At 56.2% G+C, this 22205-nt stretch overlaps 1 protein-coding gene across 4 annotated transcripts; it reads right to left on the reverse strand.

Moving 5' to 3' along the window:
* Positions 1-6: 6 nt before the first annotated feature.
* Positions 7-21154, reverse strand: MSI1 (musashi RNA binding protein 1). Of its 4 annotated transcripts, none has more exons than XM_059408577.1 (15): positions 21070-21154; positions 20860-20900; positions 20214-20295; positions 20031-20115; positions 17117-17158; positions 15443-15535; positions 11814-11862; positions 10497-10579; positions 9909-10026; positions 7225-7305; positions 5855-5911; positions 2875-2943; positions 1915-2069; positions 1427-1490; positions 7-333 (listed from the first exon to the last, which is right to left on the reverse strand). In XM_059408577.1, the coding sequence occupies exons 1-14, from the start codon at positions 21126-21128 to the stop codon at positions 1449-1451; spliced, it is 1056 nt and encodes a 351-aa protein (XP_059264560.1). In that variant the 5' UTR covers positions 21129-21154; the 3' UTR covers positions 7-333; positions 1427-1448. The 4 variants fall into 4 exon arrangements, with proteins under 4 accessions (XP_059264560.1, XP_059264558.1, XP_059264562.1 ...); XM_059408575.1 differs by having other exon boundaries at positions 1915-2102; XM_059408579.1 differs by lacking the exon at positions 5855-5911.
* Positions 21155-22205: the final 1051 nt, after the last annotated feature.

Here is a 22205-nt window from a genome sequence, read left to right on the forward strand (position 1 = left end):
GGGGGAGGGTCCTATGGGGGCGTGGCAGGAAGGGAGGGGCACAGACCTGAGAGGGGAGAACCAAGGGGGTGGGGGGCAACCGGCTAATCCAAAATAAATAAAAGCGGGCAGGAGGGGCAGGTGGGGTAGGGGAGCCAAGGGCGGAAGAGAGGGAGGTTAGTAGGGGAGCCAGACGCTGTCCGGGGGCAGCAGGGCAGGGGCCGGGCCCAGGGAGTGGGGGGCAGGCAGTAGCGGTCCGAGTCGCTGCGGGGGGCGGGGGCGGCGGCTGCGGCTGAGGTGTCCCCGCCCCCTCGCTGGCTCACTGTGGTCCTCAGTCAGCTGCAGGCTGGGGCGCTGGAACACAGCAGGAGGTTAGGGGGACGCAGGGCGGCTACCTGTCTCCGCCCCCGCCTCTCTTAGGGGCTCCTGGAACGCCCGCAGCCTCTCCTAGCAGAGCTCTGTTCACACACTTCTCAGGCTCTGTTCCCTGTGAGGAATGCCCTTTCCCTAGATTTTTGCATGACTGGATTTATTCAAGTGGCGCCCTCTCGCCTTCTCGGAGGCACTTTCTCTGAACCTCTAATCTCAAGCAGCCTCTTCACACGTAATTTGGAAGTTCATCATTGGTCCACTTGATTTTTGTCTGTAGCATAAGAGGGGCCTTTTCTGTCTCCTACATCTCTCTTTCCTGAAACAGTGTTCCACTAACGGTCGTTGGAATCAATGCAGGAAGGAACAAACAAAATGCCCCAGGTTCACCCAGGATCCCTCTGTGACCATGTGGACAGCCTTCTCGCTCTCTCTCTCTCTGGACATGCATGTATGCTGACAGCATCCCGTTTTCATGGCTGTGTAATATGCTGGTGTATGCATATGCTGACTTATTACCCACTCTCCCTTTGATGGACATTTCAGTGTTTTGCAGTTTTTAAATTTTTTAAAAAATTTTATTTAAGTAATCTCTACACCCAACATGGGGCTTGAACTCAAGACCCTGAGGTGAAGAATCACACCCTCTTCCAACTGAGCCAGCCAGGTACACCGATTTTTTGCAGTTTTTAAAATAAATGCCTAGAAGTGGACTCGCTGGGTCAAGGGCATGAATGTTTAACATCTGGATAAACAGTGCCAGTCTGCCCTTTGGAAACCCTGAGACAAGTTACCTGTTGCTTCCCCTACACCCTCATCAATGTTGGGCATTAGGTATCTTAAAAAAAAATCTTTGACAGGTGGCATGGACTGTCTTAGTGGTTTTCATTTACATTTTTTATGTAGCAGGCTGAGCAGCTTTTCAGGTTCATTGACCACTGAGGTCATGTAAGTTCTGTCTCCGCCCTGCACCGTGGGCTCCATAAAGATGGGGACAAGGTCTGCGGGCCAGACGGCGCTGCCCGGTGCCAGCCTCCCCAGTGCCACCCCCACCCCAGACCCTGGCCCACCTCCTCACCTCCTGCCACCTGTTTCCTGCTTCAGTGGTACCCATTGGTGAAAGCTGTGGCAATCAAGGGGCCCTGGGGAGAAAAGAATTTGAATCCTAGAATTCCTAGGGATGCAGAGAAGGCCCAGGGGCTCCTTTCTTCTGAGGAACACCGAGGGTGAGGCACAGACCCTTGTCTGTCATACTGCCCCCACTGCAAACGCAGGAGAAGACACTCTAGGGTAGGGCTTGGGATCTGCATATTACCAGTACCCTGGTTAAAATGAGGGCACCCCTGAGCTAGAATCTAGCCTCCATGTGGCCAGAGACAGTGAGCCTGCGTGATATCCCCAAGAGCCCACCTCATGCCTGGCCCACGGATTGAATGATGAGCCCCACTGTTCCCCCTTGGTGACCGTCTCTTTCCATCCATCCTCCCTCAGCCCCCTTCTGCCCCTGCAGACAGACAAAACCTCTGCCTCCTCCAACTTGTGAGTCTTCCAGGACTGGCCACTCACCCCAAGACTGTGGCCAAAGCCGGTGCTGGGGGCGGGGCTAGCAGCGCTGATGTAACTGCTGACCCCTGAGTCCTGGTTGGCTGCCCCATAGAGCTCGGCCATGGGGCCAGGGCTTGTGGTCCCCAGGAAGCCCCCTGTGCGGCTGGGAGTTGAACCTGGAGGGGGAGCCATCGTCCAGGGGTGAGAGCCTGGCAACCCAGAAAGAAGACGGTGATAGCCCCGGCGCCCACTGCTGCCCCACAACACCCCCCCCACCCCGGCCGCAAACAAAACCTATTCCACCCACTTAACATGACCTTGAGCCTTCCCTCTCCCTTATCTCTACATCCCAGCGGGACAGTGGGTCCACTCCCTGGAGGTCTCCCCAGGTCCATCCACCGCCACCAGCTCGTCTGTCCGCTTTGTCGCCTCCCCGTTGACCTCCAGGCCTCCCCTCCTGAGCCCCTGCTAACTTCCCCCATCTGGCAGCCCAGTGCATTTTCCCCAAATTGACATCGCTCCACTGCTTCAATGTTCTGTGTCTCCCAGGACCTGGTTCCTCCTGCTCATCCTCCACATGCCCTGATCCTGTACTCCCCCCAGGCTAACTGGCCTCTGTGTGGGACACTTTTCTTCCACTTTGCCTTCAAGTTGGAAATTAAGGGGTGTGTCCTTCTGGAAGCCTTCCTGAGAGGCTCTGGCTATGAGCACCTCTGGTACCAGGCTCCCTCCAGCAGAGCAGGCTTGTCCTTCAGAATGCCTGCCTCTGTCACACCTGATGCCCCCACCAGCCTGTAAGCTCTGGAGGACAGGAGCCTCCTTCCTGGCTAGCTTGCCAGGTGCTCTGTTAATACTTGGGGAGCAAAGGAATAAATAAATAAGTCCTTCTGAAAAAGGGTGGCAGTAGCTACCTCCTCTCCCCTCTAGACTTCTCTGCCCCGAACACCTCTCCTCTGCTTCCTGCACCCCAGAAGTCCTCACCTGTCCCTCGAACCACAGCTGCCGCTGCCGCCGCTGCCGCCATTGGTCCGTAAGCAGTGAGAGGAATGGCTGAAAGGAAAGGTATGGGCACTTCAGTGTGCTGGGTGAGGGGACTGGAGTGGACAACGGAGGCCCCCTCTGGGCAGCGAGGCATCCGCATCGAGGCAGAAGGCACTCCCTTAGGGCACCAGCTGTGCCTTGACCCACAGAATGGGTGGAGAAAGGTAGGAGAGTGGACAGCTTCCTAGCAACGGACTCAACCTCAGTTTTCTCCCACCCCCAAACTCAAGTGACACACCTGAACAACACAAGGTGGGGAGTGGGGCACCCCACCCTGAGCTGCTCTGAGCGATGTCCCCTTTTCTAGAGAGTGCCGTTGGCCAGATGGGACCACCTAGCCCAGAGGCCCCCAGGAGGTGATGGCCAGCAACCCAACCCCAGGCGACCGCAGCCAGTGGCTGACTGACATGGGGTATGAGAAGCCAGGCCTGTTGCCTCAAGGTGGGGCCAACACTGAGATGCAGTGCCTGTCTCAGAGCTCCTGGTGGGATCGGGAGGAAGCCAGACTCCAGTCCAGGCCACAGTTGGGCTTCAGCCCTTCTGCCTCTCCTGAGGCCGCACCCTTGGTAAATTATATGCACCCAATTCCCCGCCTCAGGGCTCCCCTCTGTTTCCCGAGAAAACGACCACTATCTCCCCCAAGTTCCCCTAGCTCCTTTTCTTGGTTCCCTTCTTCAGATACAGATACTGCTATATCCTTGTTTGCTGTCCACCTCCATGGCGCCCAGCACCCTGTCTTACACATAGTAGGTGTTTAATAAATGCTGAAGGAGTAAAAGGAACCTCTTCTTTTTACCCCTAAGATATCTCTACACCCAATGGGAGGCTTGAACTCACAACTTGGAGGTCAAGAGTTGCATGCTCTAAGGACTAAACCAGCCAGGCGGCCCTAATGGGCTCCTCTTCTTAAATAAGGGGTTGGCTTGAACCTGGAGCTCCCTGGGGCTGCGGTAGTGGGTGAGCGCCCTCTACCGTCTGGCTCTGCCACTGCAGCCCCTGAGGCCGCACCCCACCCAGAGTCCTGAGTTGGCATTTGCCCTCAGGAATACAGTCTCCCATTCCAAAATGCACCCCGTGGGGCTGTTTTGGTGACCTTGACGCAGAACTGGTATTGGATTGGGGCTAGGGACTCCGGAAATGGCCTCTGAACAGCCTTGGGTCTGGGAGATTAAAGTCTGGGGACAGTATGATTCCTAAACTGTGGAGGAGCCTTGCCTAAGAGCCAATACAATTGGCTCCTCACCCTGACGTCCCCCTTCCTTGGCCACCCTCGCTAAGGCAGCCTCCTGCCCTTGGCCCTAAGGCCTTAGAGCATCTCCCGGTTTTATTTTCCCTGTGGAACTTCTCACCCTCTGCAATTACTTCATTCATTTGTTTGTCTACTTATTTACTGCTGTCTCTCTCCACTGAACTACCAGCGCCAGGAGCCAGGGACCTTGTCCGTCTCATTCATGGCTGAATCCCCACCTGGAAGAGCATCTGGCATGATAAATGTCTCCTGAATGCCTGAAGGAAACACCCACAACCCCTGAAGGCAAGAGAAGAGTCCAAACTCCAGGCCTCCAGGGAAAACCCCCTCCCCTGCACCAACCCAGCCGCTGAGAGGACCTGTCTTCTCTCAGTTCTTTTAAGGGCAGGGGCTGGGCTCTGTCTGGTGCCTGGTTCTTGGTCTGGTTAGACATTTCCACAAAGTCAGCGCAGCCAACCTGAGTAACTGCTTATCACAACTGTAAGGAATTACTCATTTATATAATAAGTATTTGGTTTCCTCTCTAGACTGCACGTCCTGTGAGAGCAGGGCCTGGCCCTGTCTTGTCCCTGCCATGCCCCTGGGGCCTGGCTGAGTAACCCACGTAGTAGGTCCTCAGCACAAAGTTCTGAAATGAGGAGAAAAGAAGCCTCCTTCCAACACCCCCATGGCGGGTCAAACCCAACTCTGCTCAGGGAGAGGCTTTTACCACCCGCCACCTGCAGGGCTCTTTACTCCCTCCCCTTTCCTCGCCCCCTAGTTTTCTGCCCCTTTCCCCATTTTGGGGGACCCCCCGAGCACCCCTTGGAAGGAAGGTGTCATCGCAAGCTGCATCCATGCTCACGTCCTCCACACACGGCCAGGTTGGGGGGGAGAGTCTGGGTTGAGGTGGGGGGAGAAGCAGGTTGAACAGAGAAACCCCCTGCAGCCCACCTTCGCTGCACATGCCCCGCGCTCCTCCCAGACTTGGTCACGCCCCCAGCCCCCAAGCAGGGGCTGCCGGTCCCAAGCAAAAGCTGCAGGGGGAGAGATGGCTCCGGAGGAGGCCAAGTGCGCCTTCAGGCAGCTTGTTCGGAAGCTGCAAACAGGCAGCCTGAGGGCTGGATTTGGCCCTCACAAAGGTTTCATTTGGCCTGCAGTGGTTTAACAATTTCGAATTCGTTGCCAACATCTGAGAACTATTGAAAAATCCATTCAGAAGCAAAAGCTGGGTTTCTGGCTTCCCTCAGAAATTGAGATCTCCGAGTACTAGGTGGGCATCCCCTCCCGGCAAGGGTCAGCTGGCACAGAGTGGAGGCATGCGCACCCCAGTGTGTCCAAGACCCCACCCGGCCCACTCTAGTCTGAGTGTGAGGCCCTGGCGTCTTCACTGCTGAATCCCAGAGTCTAGTCTACTCGGTGCCTGGCACATGGGAGGCGCTAGATAAATATTTGCCAAATAGATGAATGAGTGATTTCTCCTCCATCTGCTGAGCTTGGCCCCATGCCCCACCCTTCAGGGCCATGAGCTACACAGACTGGCCAGGGCCTGGGCAGAGTCTGTTGTCCCCACAGCCAGAGCGCTGCTGGACAGGAGAAAAGGGTCCCACTAGCTTTCCCCAGGGAAGGCCCCTGGGTCCTTCTCTTTCTCCCCGTGTGGCCTATGAGGTGTAGGAAATCCGAGCGACTGACCTGTAAGCTCGGGGAGGACTGGGGCGCTCGGGAGAGGGGTCCGCTCTACACGGAATTCTAAAATGAAACGTAAAACAGCTTAGGAAGATCCAGGGGAGGCCCCTGGGGCACGGCCCAGGGAGGACGGGTGAACCCACAGGGACACTGGGTAGGGGGAGAGGCCATGCACAGGACCCCAGAACTGGGATGGGGAGAGCACGGTGCCCAGCAGGCAAAGGTGGAGAAGGCAGAGGAGAGACAGAGAGAAAAAGAACAGGCAGAGTTGCCACCTACACCCTGGGCGCTGGCCAATGCCAGAGCGACTGTTCTGGTGTTTCTTAAAAGATGTTAAGATTGCACCAAAATGCCAACCAGAATCCTCCTCTTCTCCTGTGTGTTTGTTTGTTTGTTTGTGGGGAGGAGCTGGCGAGGCAGCACTGATGAAAAACCGTGACCTCAGAGCCTGTCAGGCTCAGGCTGGGTTCCCAGCTCCACATCCTTCTAGATGATGGGTCGTCTTAGCATGGGTCGCTTTGCTCTCTGGGACTGTTTCCTCACCTGTAAGATGAGGACGTCCGTCCCTCCGTTGAGTGTTGTCAGGATTAGACAACATCATGTCGAGGAAGGATGCCAAACTGGACAGCCCAAGAGGCAAAGGATGCAAGTGCTCAGGGACTCTCTTAAAAAGAAAAAGGCTCCTCCCACCAAAAAAAAAAAAAAAAAACCAGAATGGAAAAAGAAAAAAAATCATGCAAAAATTTGATGTCTGATATTTCAAAGAAAACAACACTGAAGACCCATCATGGCAAAATTCAAAGCTGCGTTGGGCTTCCTGACACCTACTCTAAGGTCTAGTGTTATTTTTACTTTTGAATTACAAATAAGGGTGATGATCATCAAGGTTTTGGATTGCTTTTCTGCATTGGGGGGGGGGGGCGTGAAGAGTCTTGTGAGCCTTTAGAGGACTCAGCGGAGCACGAGGTCATTGTAAGTGTGACCATAAAAGACACAGCTGGCGTTGGCCCTCAGGGAGGCTTCCACCACAAGTCTGATGCTTTCTTTGGTGGAAGTGGCAACTCAGAATGGCCTGAGGAGGGGAGAAAAGGCAGGATGCAGGCAAAGATCTGCCTGAGAGAGAACCGTGCCATGCAGGACCACGTGGGGGGGGGGGGGTGTCCCCGGGTGGGGGGTTCCCACCTTCTGGGGAGGAGTGGGAGAGGGAATGGGTGGGGAGAGGTGCTTCTTCCTCAGACATGCCCTTCCTTCCAAGCCTCCAGCAGGCAGACCCCTCCTCCCCCAGCCATGCACCCCCAGACACCGCCCTGAGGAGTCAGACTGCCCGGGGAACTGGGGACATGCTGGCAGCAGAGGGACAACCAAGCAGGACTTACCGGGGAACTGGTAGGTGTAGCCAGGGGCGAGGCCTGTGTAACTCCGGCTGGCATAGGTTGTGGCCTGGAAACCGGGGTAACCTGATAGGATGAGGGGGCTAGTGTCAGGGGCCTCACCTAGTGCTGCGACCCTGCTCAGCAGGGAAGGATCTGAGCCACTCTTTTCCCTCCCCACCTCACAGCACAGATAACAGCCACATTTATCAAAAACCTTCTGCATGCCAAGCCCTGGGCTAAGGCTACTTACTGCATATTTCAATCTCTCCTTAAGCCTCACAGGAATCCTAAGAGGCAGGTACTATCAGGAACCCCATTTTATAGATGGGGAAAACTGAGGCTCAGAGAGATGCCACACTGGCTGAGAATAGTCCAAACCCTGACCAAGACCCTTGGTGCTCTGGCTCCTGCCTCCCTTCTGTCCTCATCCACACTCTCCTCCAGGCACACTGGCCTCCCTGCTGTTTCTCAAAGCCACCAAACTCCTTCCACCTTGCACAGGCTGTTTCCTCTGCCTGGAACACTCTCCCCCCGCCAGTTTTTCCTGTGACTGTGTCCTTGTCATTGTGCAAGTCCCAGCTCAAATGTCACCTCCTTGGAGAGGTCATTCCACAAGATTCCTCCCTCCAATTAGTTACAATATTTATCAATTTCCCCAGAGCACCAAGATAACATTATCTGAACACGGCTTTGTTGTTGTTGTTGTTGTTTATTTTAAGTAATCTCCACACCCAACACAGAGCTCAATCTCAGGACCAACCCTGAGATCCAGAGTCACACTTTCCTCCAACTAAGCCAGCCAGGAGCGCCTCTCAGGGTTTTTTCAAAGAACTGATTTTCTGTCTTCCCCATCTTTTATTTCTTATCTCCAGGACAAGCCCCTGGTTCCAGCTACATGTATGCAGCTAATATGTAACTGCAGCTTTGCCAGAAAAATCAGAGAGTAATAACAACAAGCAAAGAGAGCAATAATGGTGTCACCGGGATTTGCATTCAGAGCTAACTGGTTCCAAGTCTCTTAACCCCTCTTCCCTTCTTTGTCATTTTTAAAATGTGGCGAAACCAGCTAATGAATCACCTTGAAAAGAAAACGGGTCTCAGTGTTCCAGACCGAAGGAGGCTAACGAGACAAGACAACTGAATGCAATATTGGAATCTAGCCCGGATCCTATCTGGGGGCAAAAACATGCTATAAAGAACATTACTGGGCCAACTGATCAAACTGGGAAATAGATTAAAATATTGGAAAAACATAAATGTATGAAGTGGATTATTATCATGTGGCTTCATGGACGAAAGACCTCTAATCTTAGGAAATAACACACTGAAGTATTTACAGGCTAAGGGCCATAATGCATGTAATTTAAGCTCAGATGATTCAGTGGAAAACCACCAGTGTATTATGTGTGTGTGTCTATACATTTATATATACACACATATATACCCATACAGAGAGAGCAATGGGTAAAAGCAAATGGGATATAGTATTAACCATAAGGTACATGAATATTCTTTGTATCACATTTTTGCAACTCTTCTGAAAGTTTGAAATTACTTCCGAATAGAGAGTTAAAAGAAAACTTCAAGCAAAACAGTGCCCTGTGTGGATGCTGCTTTCCTCACCCACTTTATCTGTGATCCCAATCCTGACCCCTAGCCCATGCCATGGCCCCCGTGCCCCCACCACCACCTCTGAATTCCCAGAGCTCCCCTTCCTCCGTTCCTGGCAAAAAGACTCCTCTACACAGTTCTCTTTCTCTGTGTATGCATCTTGTCTCTCTGGGAGATAGTGAGCTTCCTGGGGCGCCCAGCTCAGACGTCACCCCCCCTCGTTGTGGGCCCCCTGCACTGTTGGCTCCTGCTTACCTTCCAAGGCTCATGGTGCCCTGCACTTACTCCAGGGGGCCTCCCGGACCACCAGATGGGTTTTGGGTGCCTCCTTGGATCTCCCACAGCCTATGAACCTACTGACTCCTGCCTCCTGCTTGATGGGTGGGAAAGCCCAGGAGGGCAGGGCCTGCGTCTCAGAAACTGCTCAGTGGGTATCAGTTGAGTGAACAAGAAGCAGCTGCTTTCTTTTTGCCTTCCCCAAAGTCTCTGGGTCTTTGTAAATGCTCTCCCCTCTGCCTGTAACACTGTACCCTTCCTTTCTCCCCTGACCTTCTGCAACTAGTACCCAACTCAACCCAAAGCCCTCAACTTAAATGGAACTTTCTTTCTGGCTTCTCCAAACCTCCATCCCAGTTCCCTACGCCCATGCCCTCTGCGCCCCCTAAACTCCATCCAACCCTATTTATTCATATTCTTACTTGTTTTCCCTGCCAGACCACAAAGCTCCAAGGAAAGTCACTGCTCTCTTTGCCGGCACACTGCTCTGCATTTTATAGTTGCTCAATCACTATGAGTTGGATGGATGGATGGATGAACAAGTGGACAGATGGACAGAAGGATCGATGAAGAAGGAGCAGCTGGGCCATATTCTGGCTACCGCCAGAGGGCAGCACCCCACAACCAAATCGCCCCACCCTGGGTGGGCTGGGAAGCTTGAGCTCCTCAGGCCCCACTCCCGCCCAGGGACTCACGCAGGAGGGCAGCCCACAGAAGAGAGGCAACACCTACGCAGCCCCTGGGAGCCCTGGGAGCAGTTCTGGGTAGGAAGTAGCCACAGGTGCAGGCCTAGCACATACCCAGCATGCCGATGCCCAGCATGAAGGCGTCCATCCCATAGGGCATGACTCGAGACCTCCCCCGGGCTGAGCCCGTTGGTGACATCACCTCTTTTGGCTGAGCTTTCTTACATTCCACCTGCAATGAGACCTGAGGGTTAGTCCCGCCTCCAGACAGCAGGGTCGCAGACCCTCTGGTTCCCTAGCAGGCCTCCTGTCTGTTAGGTTCATAGATACTATTCATGGAGTGCTTGCTGGGTGCCAGAGATTACGTAAATGGTTTTGCAGGCCGTACGTAGTGGCTGACACCAAACCCGTGAGGGGGGTACTACGGGCACAGATGTGGAAAAGGGCTCTAAGCAGGAGGTCATCTGCCTAAGGAAGAGACTGGCAAGTGGTAGAGTGAGAAAGGTTAATCGGGCCTCTCTGCCTCCACCAGCCATGTTTTATAACCACAAGGAGACACAGGCTTCAGTGTCCAGATCTTCAAGGGGTAGGAGAACCCGGCTCTGCCCAAGGACTGTGATGCCCTTGTGCCTGCCTCTAGAACCTCTGAGAACCCCTTGCCCCGTCTCTCTCTGCACCTCTACCCGTCCGGTCCCTCCTCACCATTTTGTTGTTGATTTCATGGAAGTGGATTTCGCACACTTTCTCCACAATGTCCTCACTCTCAAACGTGACAAACCCGAACCCTACAGGGCAAAGGTGGGGACAAAAACCAGGGTTTATGGTCAAAACCCAGCCCCTAGTGATACCACACCAGCATTCCTCTCTTACAGGCCAGTGCCTGAGAGTTAACAAAAGCCTCTGCCCACAGCCTGGGAACCTTTCAACTCCCGGCCTCCTGAGGCAGGGTTTCTAGCCCCTGCATTACAGATATGAAAGCCAAGGCTCATGGAAGTGAAGTGACTTGTCCAAGGTCACACAGCAAATTAGAAAGCATTACAGCCATCATGAAAATACACTCCACATGCCTTTTCTCCTTCTCAGGTGCTTTCCAAAGGCAGGAAGAGCACACGCAAACACTTATGTACATTTACACAGAAGCGTAAACACACAAACCTATATTTGTACACGGTCACATATATGTATGACAGATACCCATACACGCGTGCACATGCACGCGCGCGTGCACGCACACACACACACACACACACCTGGGGACCCATATATCATACAGATACCTGGCAGCACTCACAAAGGCCCCCTCTACACGTGAAGAGTTACCCTGACACACCAAACACATACAAATATTCAGACACAGATACCGTTGCACGCACAGATACAAATACACACATACATACACACCTACCCACCCCAGCACATACCCCAATCCCCAAACAGGCTAATACACCCTGAAGCAACTGGAGAAACAAACCATGTCCTCCCGGGTGTGCCCCAGGGGTTGGAATGGAATTTCTCAGAAGGCAAGGCCCCTGGGAGAAAAACAACCAGGCAGTGCACACTGTGGCCCAGATGCTCACAGGTTCAGGGGCAAGGGGGTTGGGGGCTGGGCTCAGCCCGCTGGTGGGGGTGGAACGCAGGAGCAGACTGCTGGAGGCTGTGCAGTCAGCCTGACCCTGGGGCGCCTGGCCTAAGCTCTGGTTACCAGGGACAAGGTAAAGCCCCAGCAGACACAGGCTGGGCAGACAGAGGCTGGGGTGGGGGTGGGGGTGTGTGGGGAGGGCTCAGTTTGGAAGGGGGAGGTTGCTCCTCTGCTCCTCTCGGGTGTCTGCAATTGGGCGAGTTTCTAGCACAGGAAACGGCGGGACAAAAGCCTTCTGTAAGACCAGGCCCCGGAGAGGATGCAGATCCTTGGGGATAGGATGTCAGGAGGCAAGATGAAAGGGCAGCTGTGACCTGCAGCCCCCTGACTGACCACAAGCCCCCAGCCTGGCCTGGGGAGGGGGAGGGCGCCACACTCACCTCGGTGCCGATTGGTGGTTTTGTCAAACATCAACATGGCATCGTCCACCTGAAACAGAGCCTGCCATGGTGGACCCACAAGAGACCAGGGTACCCCCCCACAAGCCGAAGCAGGGGCTCCCACACCCATGTGCCTCTCGTGCAGGCTAGGCTTTCGCTTTGAACCTGCTCCCAGTGCAGGGGAGGACTTTCCAACCGCTACCCCACCTGGATGCCAAGGCACCGCCCAACCAACCACCAGATTCTCAATGGACAAGCCTGCAAATATGAAGCACCAAATACGTGCCTGCCACTTGGCCCCATCATCCTCTCTACAGTCCCGGCAATGTAAGAACCTCATTCTGTAGATAAGGAAATGGGCTCAGAGAGGTAGAGTCACCCACCAAGGTCACACAGCAAATCCTAGACCAAGCCTGGGAGGAGGAGGAGGCACGGAGTGGGTGCTAAAGAAGGAAATATGGGAGCAAGATAGAAACGGGGCAATGAAAGCCTCTTCCCTTTCTGCAAAAGGCCAGGAGGACAGCAGCCACTCCAGCCAGACTTGACTCCCCTCTGCTGGTACAGATCTTTTCCTCTAATTGAGGTTTCCTTTTGCTAGAGGCTGTAATTAAAGCAAGTAGAGTTCAGTGCCTGGACTGCTTGCCTCCCACTGACTGGGGGAGGGGCAGGGGCTGAGGAAGGGGAGTGGGCTACATGATTCCCCCTCCCTCGCACCCCAGTCTTCTCTTCTTGCTACTCCCTCAAGCCACCCCCTTGGATACATGGACAGCCGAAGGCTTTAGCTTCCCTCCTGCAGTCTCATTTCTTTCCCTTTGCCTACAGCTGGTACTTCCTCCTTGTCCTCTTAATTCTTCAGCCAATGTCAGCCACCTCATGGGGTTAAGCTAAGGTCTGATTTGTCCTTGGTGGAAATCAAGGGCTGTTTCTGTACCCTGCCCATCCCCATCCCTCCACCCCAACACACACATCCCATTTTAGCTGCTGACCCTCCCCCAAATGGTCAGACACCCAAGGGATGAAGGAAAAGTTCCTGAAGCCATTGGGTACAGCCTCTCCTCCACTCTCCTTGGCTCTCTTTCCAGCCTGTTATCTGCCTCATTAAAGTGGCGAAGGCAGCCTCTGAACAGGGTGGTCCTCCAGCTCTCCTGAGGCGCCAAGCAGCACCAGGTCTCTGACGCTGCCCTGGGAGATCCAGGACTAAGCCAGGAGGCAGCGGGGTCCCTGGAGGATCTCAGAGGGAAATGACACCTCCCCTCCCCAAGGAGCTTCCTGCTCCGGAGTAACCCTGCCACTCTCATCCTTATGGACCCATTCTGCATCTAATCCCAAATCAGCTAGACCGGCCAAACTGGACAGAAACTTTGGGCTCCGCACATCTTTCCCTCCCTCTTGTTTTAACAATGGAAAAGAGAAATCCAGAAATCCAGTTGTGATAAAAATACAGGCTGCAAGTAGGACAGACTGGAAATGGAATCCAAGATCACGCATTTGCTGGTTGGGTAACCTTGGGCTAGGTTTCCTCATCTGTAAAATGGGTGTAACAGTGTTTATCAATTGTATAGAGGAGATAAATGACATAGCACCTGTAACACGAACTCACATTACCTGGGATACAGTAAGTGCTTAATAAGTAATAGCTATTATGACCTTTATTAGGGAGGGGCTTACCCACAGTCACATGGGGGAAAGAGAATGAACAGCCCAATACCCCTTGCTCTTGAAGGTTCCCTGAGGACAGCGCCCAGGTCAGCTATGGTGATGGCCATCCTATCTAGCACCTTGACTTGTACTCAGTAATTATTTTTGAAATAATGAATAAAAGCCACACCCACTTCCTTAATCCTATATAGCTCCAGTTTCCTGCCTGACCCACAGAGTGATTCAGCCCAAATCCACAGCCCTTCTGGCCTTCCTTCACCCAACCATCCAAATGCACCATTCCTGGCCGCCCAGATCCTTCAATCCCGGCCTTGGCTGGACAGACCCCTATCGAGGCAGGGGGGTTGAGGCCAGGGCATGGAGCAAGGAAAGTGACTGGGGGTCCAGGGGACCCCCACTGGTGTCCCCTCCTGGGGCCAGCTGAGGGGAGGGAGGCTCCCAGCCCAGTGTCCTTAATAGGCTTTGGTCTCCATGGGAACCCGGGGGCAGGGGGGCTCCGGCAGGGGGAGGGGAGGCGGCCAGGGCCTGCTGACCAGTGGGAGCCGCCAAGTTCGGCGGCCGCTAAGCCTGAGTGGCAGCCATGGCGGCTGACCATTGTTCCCCCCTCGGCGGCGGCCCCTCGATCCGGGCGGGGGGCCCCCCGCCGCGGGGCCCTTGGCATTCCCGGCTGTCCCCCTCGCTCCCTGGCAGCCTATTCTCCGGCTCCCCCTGGCCTCCCCGGGCCGGTTTCACATGCCAACGCCGATTTAGGCCCGAACAAAAGACGCGGCCGCTGACGGCTTCTCCTGGGGCCCGGTTGCCATGGCAACGCCGGCCCCGGGGGCAGGCGGCCTCCAATCACAGCTGCTGGATCAGATTAGTGCGAGCTCTAATGCTCGGCGCTCAGACACAAAGACACCCCGCCGGAGCCGAGCGGGCCTGCTGCTTCCCAGGAGCGCCCTTCCCTCTGGGGCCGAGACCGCCGACCTGCCCTCCGTCCTGTACCCGGGTCCCCACGGAGGCGCCTGAGCCTAGGCCTCTGGCCCCCACGCCGCCTGCAGCCGCTGGCCAAGGGACCTCCCACCCTCTCCTCTTCTCCCCTAGAGACAGGGCCCTGGAAACCCACCCAGTCCCCAGCTCACATCCCATTCCCAAGGCTGCCGCCCTTGGCCTAGCAGGCAACTGAAAACGCCTCGATGGGCAGGTAGAGACGAAGCCTGTAGACTGTCTCAGTTATGGAAGACCAGGGACATTAAGCATTAAGCACAGCAGCCCTCCTTCACCACCAGTCTTAAAACCTGGCCCCCTCTTTGCCATATCCCCATGGGGCCTTGATGCTCCCATCACTCACCTTTCTGGGGACACCCTATTGTCTGACGATGCCACATCTCCTTCGTAAACTAAACGGTCCAGAAATTTAAGCTCAATGCACTTCAGAGCTGAGAGCCAATCTGCTGGGCCTGATCAGGAATTTAGGGTGCTCTCCTCAGTGACCCCCCTCAAATAGCTAGGGAATCAGCACCTCCCCCCAGCTCCCACCTGTGCAAGCAGGGTGCTGAGTGCAATGGGGAATCATATTTATTGCCTCCTTATCATCCTCACCAGGAAGAAGTGGGGGAAGGTGCAACCGCCCATGGCCGGGACAGGTGCAAACTCCCAGGAGGCTATGGGGTGACTAGATTGAACTGGCTAGGGGAGAGCGGCCTCCCTTGGGAGAATGAAGATAAGCAAGAGAAAAACACAGGAGAAGGGCAACAACAGGGACAGCTACTGTGTGACTTCTCTCCCTGGGGCTGTGTCCAGAGGCTGGGGCCCACAGACAGGACAGGAGCCTGGCCTCACCCACAAAAGGACCCAGTCCCCTTTTCACTTTTTTTTTTTTTGCAAGAATTGGAATGACCTGGCTGGACTCTGCCTGGTACTGACTGATTCTGCAGGGCTTCCATAGCCCATGAAAGCACCCCCAGCAAGCACCCCCGGTTTTGACCCACCTTCCCGAACTGTTCAAAATACTGCTTCACGTCCTCCACCGTGGTGTTCACTGACAGCCCCCCCACAAAGATCTTCTTCGTTCGAGTCACCATCTGTTAAGGGGAGGGAATGAGAAAGTGGGCATCTGAGTCCTGTGGCCTACTGCCACCAGCAGGGGCTCGAGCCCTCCTGCCAGGGCACCAGCTGACAAGCTCTCTGTGGCCCTAGCTACTCAGAACCACCCCACCCCCACCAAGCTCCCCCATGGACCCCCACCTCTAGGCCTGTCATGGGCAGCTGTGCACCCCACACGCTGGCTGGCTTGAGTGTGCCTCCCTCCTGCCTCCATCCCTGGGGTCTGTGTAGGGGAAAATGCCTTCCATAAGGACCAATGCAGGAAAGGGGGCAGGTTAGTGACCCAGACCTATAATGTAACTCAGAGACCCCTACCAGCACCCCTGAGAGAGACCGAAGCCCATCACAGGGCTACCCTGAACTCAACGCTGACATTTTCCTCCTCAACCTCCTCCCAAACCAACCTCTGGCAGCCCTGTGGCCCCAGCCCCGTTTTAGGAAGAACACATGGTCCTAATTACCCCAGGAGCGCATGGCTAATCCACAGCAATTCCCAGCCCCATCCTAACACTAAAGCACCTTCTGTCACCAAACTGCTTAATGGAATTAACCCAATTCCGACCATGTGCTCCCTGGTGCGGCTTCCTTCCAATACCTGCTCCATAATTGCTTTCAGGCCCTCTGCTGGATCCTTCTAGAGATGTCCCCTTCCTGTCTCCTACAACTTGTCCCTCTCCCTTTGCTGTGGTGGGAGCAGGGCACTATGGTGGAAGCCACTGGCTCAAGACCTTAAAGCATCCTGGTTCCTACCCAATCCCTCGCAAAGGGGGAAAGAGATCTCCTGGAGGAGGACCTAGTCCTAGGACCCGAGTCAGTAGACTCAGGGGTCCTCCGCTCCCTGCTCTGTAATCACCCTTCTTCCTGTCCCCTATATTTAACCATTTAAAAATTTAAGATTTGGCTAGTAGCCTTGAGGCCTGGAATAAAATCTCAGACCCCTACCCTGCACCAAAAGTCTTGAATGCTATATAGCTCAACTGCTCAGAATTCACACACACCCAGAAAAACTCACCACCACACCGGAGAAAGAAAACACTGGGAGGGCAGTCACTCACCCAAGTTGAAAGACAACAGGTGACCAACTCCATGCTCCCTTCCCCCTTTGCAAACTGAATACAGCAAACTTGTAGGTAGGAAGGAGACTGGGGGTTAAAGACAGCTCCCCGGCCTGACTCTAGCTCAGCCTCAGGGGGTGTCTGTCCTGGGTTTGACCTCCCCAGGGGCATTGGGTTTAGAGGCTGTGATCTATGAGGTCAGACAGAAGTCGACTCAGGATCTGAAGGGTACTGGCTTCAAATACAGGACAATGAATCCCCCAGAGGGGTTCCTCCTTCTTCCAACACATGCAGCCCCCTCCCAGTTCATCCCAGAGCACAGATGGAAAGAGGCAGGATGTCTTCAATTCACAAAGCCAGGACATTAGGGATATGTCTTCCCATCCCAGTCTATTCCAGAAACACTCCCAACAGAGGTTCCAGAAGCATCTCCCATAGATGGGAATGCTAGGGAGACCCCCACCCTGAAGTAACAGGACTCCTCCCAGACACAGACATACCCACCTTAGGCTGTGCTCGCCGAGGAAAGGCCACCTTGGGATCAATCTGAAAGAGAAGGGAGAGGTAAAGGGACCTTGGTTCTCGCACTTCAGATGGGTAAGCACACAGCCTTCAGCCCTGAAGACTTCTCTCATCCCAGGACACAGAGGTGACACAGAGGGGACAGGAATCACCACAGCCTCTAGCCGAAAAGTGAAGTGGTTCAGCATTTAGGCCCTAGTGCCAGGCTGCTGGGTTCAAATCCCACTTACATTTTTTCCCAGCTGTGAGACCCTGGGCAAGTTACTTAACCTCTCTGAGCCTCCGGGCCAGGCTCCCCTGCAAAACAGGCAAACAGTAACACCCATCCCAAAGGGTTTATCCCCAGACTCTTTGAGATAATGCTTACAAAGCACTTGACAAGGTGTTTGGCTCACAGCAGGAACCCCAACAAAGTAAGCAAAGTCTTACTCCTTTGAGCACAGGGTACTACTTGAGGGCCCTTCTCACCTAAATGACTTCATGCAGGTACCTGTCTAGGTGAGGCATGCAATCCAGACTTTGGAAGCCTTGTGGATGGAAATACTCTTTGCTTTAAGGTAAGAGTTCATAAATCACCAGGAATGGACTCAGTTCTATTCCCTCAATACCATCGACATCTCACAGCTCTCTTTGAGGCTGCAAGCGAAAATGCGGCCAGGCTTGGAGTGAATCAGAGTGCAGGTTCTGGTAACGTGCAAGGACATGGGACTTGGACTCCATCAGAAATTCTGGGTTCCAGCCCAAGCCTCTGATTTTGGCAACCTGCCCGTCCTTCTAGCCTCAGTTCCCTCATCTGCAAAGTGGGGGTAATCACACGCACTTTTCCCAGGGGCAGCCATGGGGAATCAAATGAGATAACAGGGGTGAAAGCAGCCCTTTGTGAACTGCCCTTCATTGAGCAAACAAAGGTGCTATTGCCAGCAGGCCACCTTTGCCCTTGGCTGTGAACAACCAAAGGAGAAAAGCAAGATGCACCTGGGTGCTCCTGGGTACTGATAAACAGCAAAAGCCAGGGCAAGAGACATGGTGATCAATGTAGGACCGATGGGGCCTGGTCATTCCAGAGTTTCTTGCCACCCACTTGGGTGGATATCACTCAGAAGTTCACCAGCAAATCGCAGGGAAGGTCTACCTTGTTCCTTCCGTTCAAAACTCAGCCTCATTCTAGGCAACTGGCTCTGGCTTGCTCTCTGCCTAAATGGCATGAACCAGGGATCGGCCTCCTTGGGCTCTCCCACTAGACCTGCCCACAAAGAAGGAACCTCTAAAATCCATGCTGGGGCAATGTCTCCTCTCTCCCAAAGTCCCACTGGGCTCCAGGGGAAATCACAACTGCCCATTTCCCCTGTCTGAAGATGTGATTTCGTACCTCTACGGACATTTTCATCCTTCTCTTTCTCCTGGAAGCAGCCTCCCCAGCCACCAGAGCACCTCAGACAGTCCCCCTGCGCAGACCCTGATGGGGAGATGGTACCCAAGCCACGTCCCACAGACCCACGCACACCCAACCCTGACACACCCCACCTCCACTCTGACTCACGGCTGGTAACATAAATAAAACCCAACAAGTAAATAAAAGGTGAAAGTCAGAACCCAAAATAGACTCCCCACAATAAACCTCCCTCCCCCCCCCCCACCCAGGCCAGCGAATGCCAAACACAAAGCCCTTGCCTTTTTGAGTCCCAAACCCCAGAAGGATGCCCATCACACCCTCCTTTCCCTCTTCTCTCTTCTCCTTATCAATCTTCCATGACCCCGCCCCCACCCCCCCTCCCAAGCCCCAGTCCCTAAATCTCAGCTTCCTGAGCGCTGCTGAAGCCATCAGTGCATTCTGAGGACAGGGGATGGTAGGAGAACTGGCAGCTTGATGGCAGATAATCACCAAAAACAATAGGCCACTGTCTCTCCATTCCCAGCTTGGGCCACTCACTCTGCGCCAAGAAGATCCTTTCAGAGCCGGCAAAGTTGAGGCCTGCCCTCATTTGCTCATTACTGTGAGCAGGAGTGGGAGCCACTGGGCAGAGATAACAGGAGCTGGGGACAGGCGGTAATTTAGCAAATTCTTGGGCACAACCGGCTATTGTTACAGGTAAACAGGAGCCAGGGACTGACCCAAGCAGGGAGGCCCAGAGCTGGGGGAGAATGGGGGAGTGTGGAGAGAGATCACACTGTCCCAGCCCCCTGGCCTCCGGTCACCCCATCACAGAGTAACCCCTCCTCTGACTTTCTCCTTTTCCCTCTCCCCTAGAGCAGGGGCCTGGGCCAGCGCCCCCTGGAGGGCCCAAGACACTGGGGAGCAGTGGGACAGCAGTAAAATGTTTTAGGAGTTTGAATGCCAGAAAAGCAGCCTCTCCTCGGATCCAGCCCTCAGAAGGGTTGTTTCCAGGCAAGCTAGTCCCCTTCTCATAAATCCTTTCATGGGCAAAGCAGGTTCCTGTCTTCCACACAAAGCGGGGAGCTCATAGACCAAAAGGGGAGGGGAGGAGAGGGGGACTCAGTGATGCTTTGCTATTGGTTTGGAACGGTGGTGGTGGGGAGTCAAATACTAGAGTCCAGAGAAGCCACGGGGTGGGTCTCTGCAACCCTGACTCACCCAGTCTGGGCTAGGGGAGGGACCTAGCCCCACCCCAAGCTGCTCCGGGAGGCACCAAGATTAGTAGGTACGGGGAGGGGCTGGGGGATGTTAGCATCTCACCGCAGGCCTGGGAGTCTTCTCCACTCCCCACCACCCCCGACTCTAGTGACAAAGTTTCGGAGCTTGGTAGCCCTTCTACTCAGAAAACTCCTTCCTTCCTTCAGAACCCCATCCAACTGTCCTCTGGGGAGAGTCCTGACCCCCTCTCCTCCGGCGGCCTCCCTCTCCCAAAGGACCCCCGACGCCCGGAGGGCCACTCACTGTTTTGGAGTCGAGCTCGTGCCGCGACTGCGCCAGCACTTTATCCACCCCCGCCTGGTCCATGAAAGTGACGAAGCCGAAACCCCTGCGCGCGGTAGTGAGGGAGAGGCAGATGGTTACAAGGCAGTGAGTGGCGGTGGAGGGGGGCGAGCCGGGAGCAGAAGGAGGGGGTGAGGGGCTCACCTGGATCTCTTGGTCAGAGGGTCCCGCATCACCAGACACTCCTTCACCTCCCCGAACTGGCCGAAGTATTCGCGCAGCCCTTCTGTAACCACACACCCGCCTTCGGACCAGCTCGGGGCCCGCGCCCTTCCCCCCTTCCCCCGTCCTTTGCCCCCGGTGACCCCGCCGCGGCCCGGCCGCCCCCGCGCCAAGCAGCCTGCGCACTCTCCACTGCCCCCCCCCACCCCGTGGCCCTCACCCAGTTCCCGTGGAGCCTTCTGGCGCCCACGGGGGCTCCAGGAAGCCGAGGGCCGAGCTGGGCTGGAGGGGGGACGGCTCCGGCCGGGTTCCCGCCGCTCCGGGAGCCGCCTCACAAAAGTTTGAGCCGCAGGTGCGAGCGGAGTTGGCGCTGCCGCCGGCGGGTCCCGGGGGCCCAGCCCACCCCCCCGATGCCCCCTGAACCCCTCATCTCCTCCCCTCCACCCGCTGGGCCGTGCGCGCTCGCCGATCGCCCTGCGCTCTCGGGGTCCCCGGGCGGGGCGCGAAAGAGGGCGCGGGGGCGCCCGGGGTCAGCAGGGCGCAGGGCCGGGCTGGGGTGTCCAGTTCCGGGGCGCCGGGGGGTCCAGGGTGCCCTGCCTGGCCGGCGGGCGCTCCCGGACTCGCTCACCCTGCGTAGTCTGCCAACTGAGTCCCCCGATGAACATCTTGCTGCGGGAGGAGGAGAGACACAAAGGGCCCGCGTGAGCGCCGGGCGCCAGGGCGCAGGGGGCGCGGGCCCGGGCCCCGGGGAGGCCCGGCCCGACCCGGATCGGCCATGTTGGCGGGGCCGGGGCGGGCGCGGGCCGGGCAGGCCGGGCCGGGCCGGGCCGGGCCGTACCAGGGGTCGTGCGGCGAGTCCGGGGAGGCGAGGCCGGGCTGGGGCGCGTCAGTCTCCATCGGGAGCCGCGGGCGGCGCGGGCAGCGGAGCGGCGGCGGCGGCGGCGGCGGCAGCGCTCGGCGCGGGGCAGATGAGGAGCGCGGCGAAGGGGGCCGGACGGACAGGCCATGCTGCCCCCTCCCCCGACCCCGCTCGGGCGGGCGGGCGGGGACGGCCGAGGGGAGGGCCCGCCGGGGGCCGACCTGCCGGCTCCTCCCCCCGCCGCCCTGCGCGCATAAAGCCCCGCGCTCGCCCGCGCGCCCGGGCGCCCGCGGAGGCGGCGGCGTCCGGACCCCGCTCCCACCGGGCTCTCGGGTCCCCGAGGGCGAGAGAGACCCCGAATCCCGAGGTGGGCCGGGACCAGGGCGCGGCCGCACCCCCCACCCACCCCAGCGCGGGGCCGGGCCGTGGGAACGCCCTCCCGGAATGAAGCGCTTCCCGGTGCCTTCAAGGTAGCTCGGTTCCGGATCGGGGACCCCCTAGTCCTCCCTCTCAGGTCCCCGCTATCCAGAATTTAAGAGCTCCCCAATCTCCCTGGGTCGGGAGGGAGATAGCCCCAGTGCCCCCCTCCATGCGCCCCGCGTTCCAACTGGTGAAGAGCCCTCCATTCCCCCAGTGGGAATGAGAAGCTGCCCTCAATTTCCTCAGAGCCTGATTCAGGGCTGCCCCTCAGCCGCCCTCAGCCCACTCCCAGTGTCCCATATCCTCTGTATCCAATCTGGGGGACCCTTCCAATGCCTCGCGTCTCGAGTGGGAAGACTCCATCAGCACCCCAGTAGAAACCGTGTCAGTTTCCTGAATCCCTTCTCGGCCCCTGCTATACTTATTAGCTCCCCCAAATCCCTCCTGTATGGTCTATTGAGGACCCCCCCCCCCAATTTCAAGTACGGGTTTCCAGTTTAATGCCACCCGCACCCCCCAGTGTGAGGAGTCTTCACTGTTTCTCGCACTCCTGGCTCACTTGTCAGCCCTACTCAGACTTCTGTTTGGATTCGGGAAAGCCGGTTCCGGACGCTCACCCGTCCTCCCCACCGAGGCTGGGGGAGAGGTCAGTGCCGCTTAGAACCTCCCGTTTCCAGTTTAGGAGGCCGCCGGCT

The sequence above is a fragment of the Mustela nigripes genome, chromosome 8 (assembly GCF_022355385.1).
Source record: "Mustela nigripes isolate SB6536 chromosome 8, MUSNIG.SB6536, whole genome shotgun sequence".
Taxonomy (NCBI): Eukaryota; Metazoa; Chordata; class Mammalia; order Carnivora; family Mustelidae; genus Mustela; species Mustela nigripes.

Excerpts from the sequence above, each read along its gene's own strand:
- MSI1 (XM_059408575.1), bottom strand. The coding sequence starts at position 21,128 with ATGGAGACTGACGCGCCCCAGCCCGGCCTCGCCTCCCCGGACTCGCCG. Across the intron at positions 15,536-17,116 it reads CTCGGCGAGCACAGCCTAAG|ATGGTGACTCGAACGAAGAA; the intron begins GTGGGTATGTCT and ends TCCCCTTAACAG. Across the intron at positions 7,306-9,908 it reads GCTGGGCATCGGCATGCTGG|GTTACCCCGGTTTCCAGGCC; the intron begins GTATGTGCTAGG and ends TCATCCTATCAG.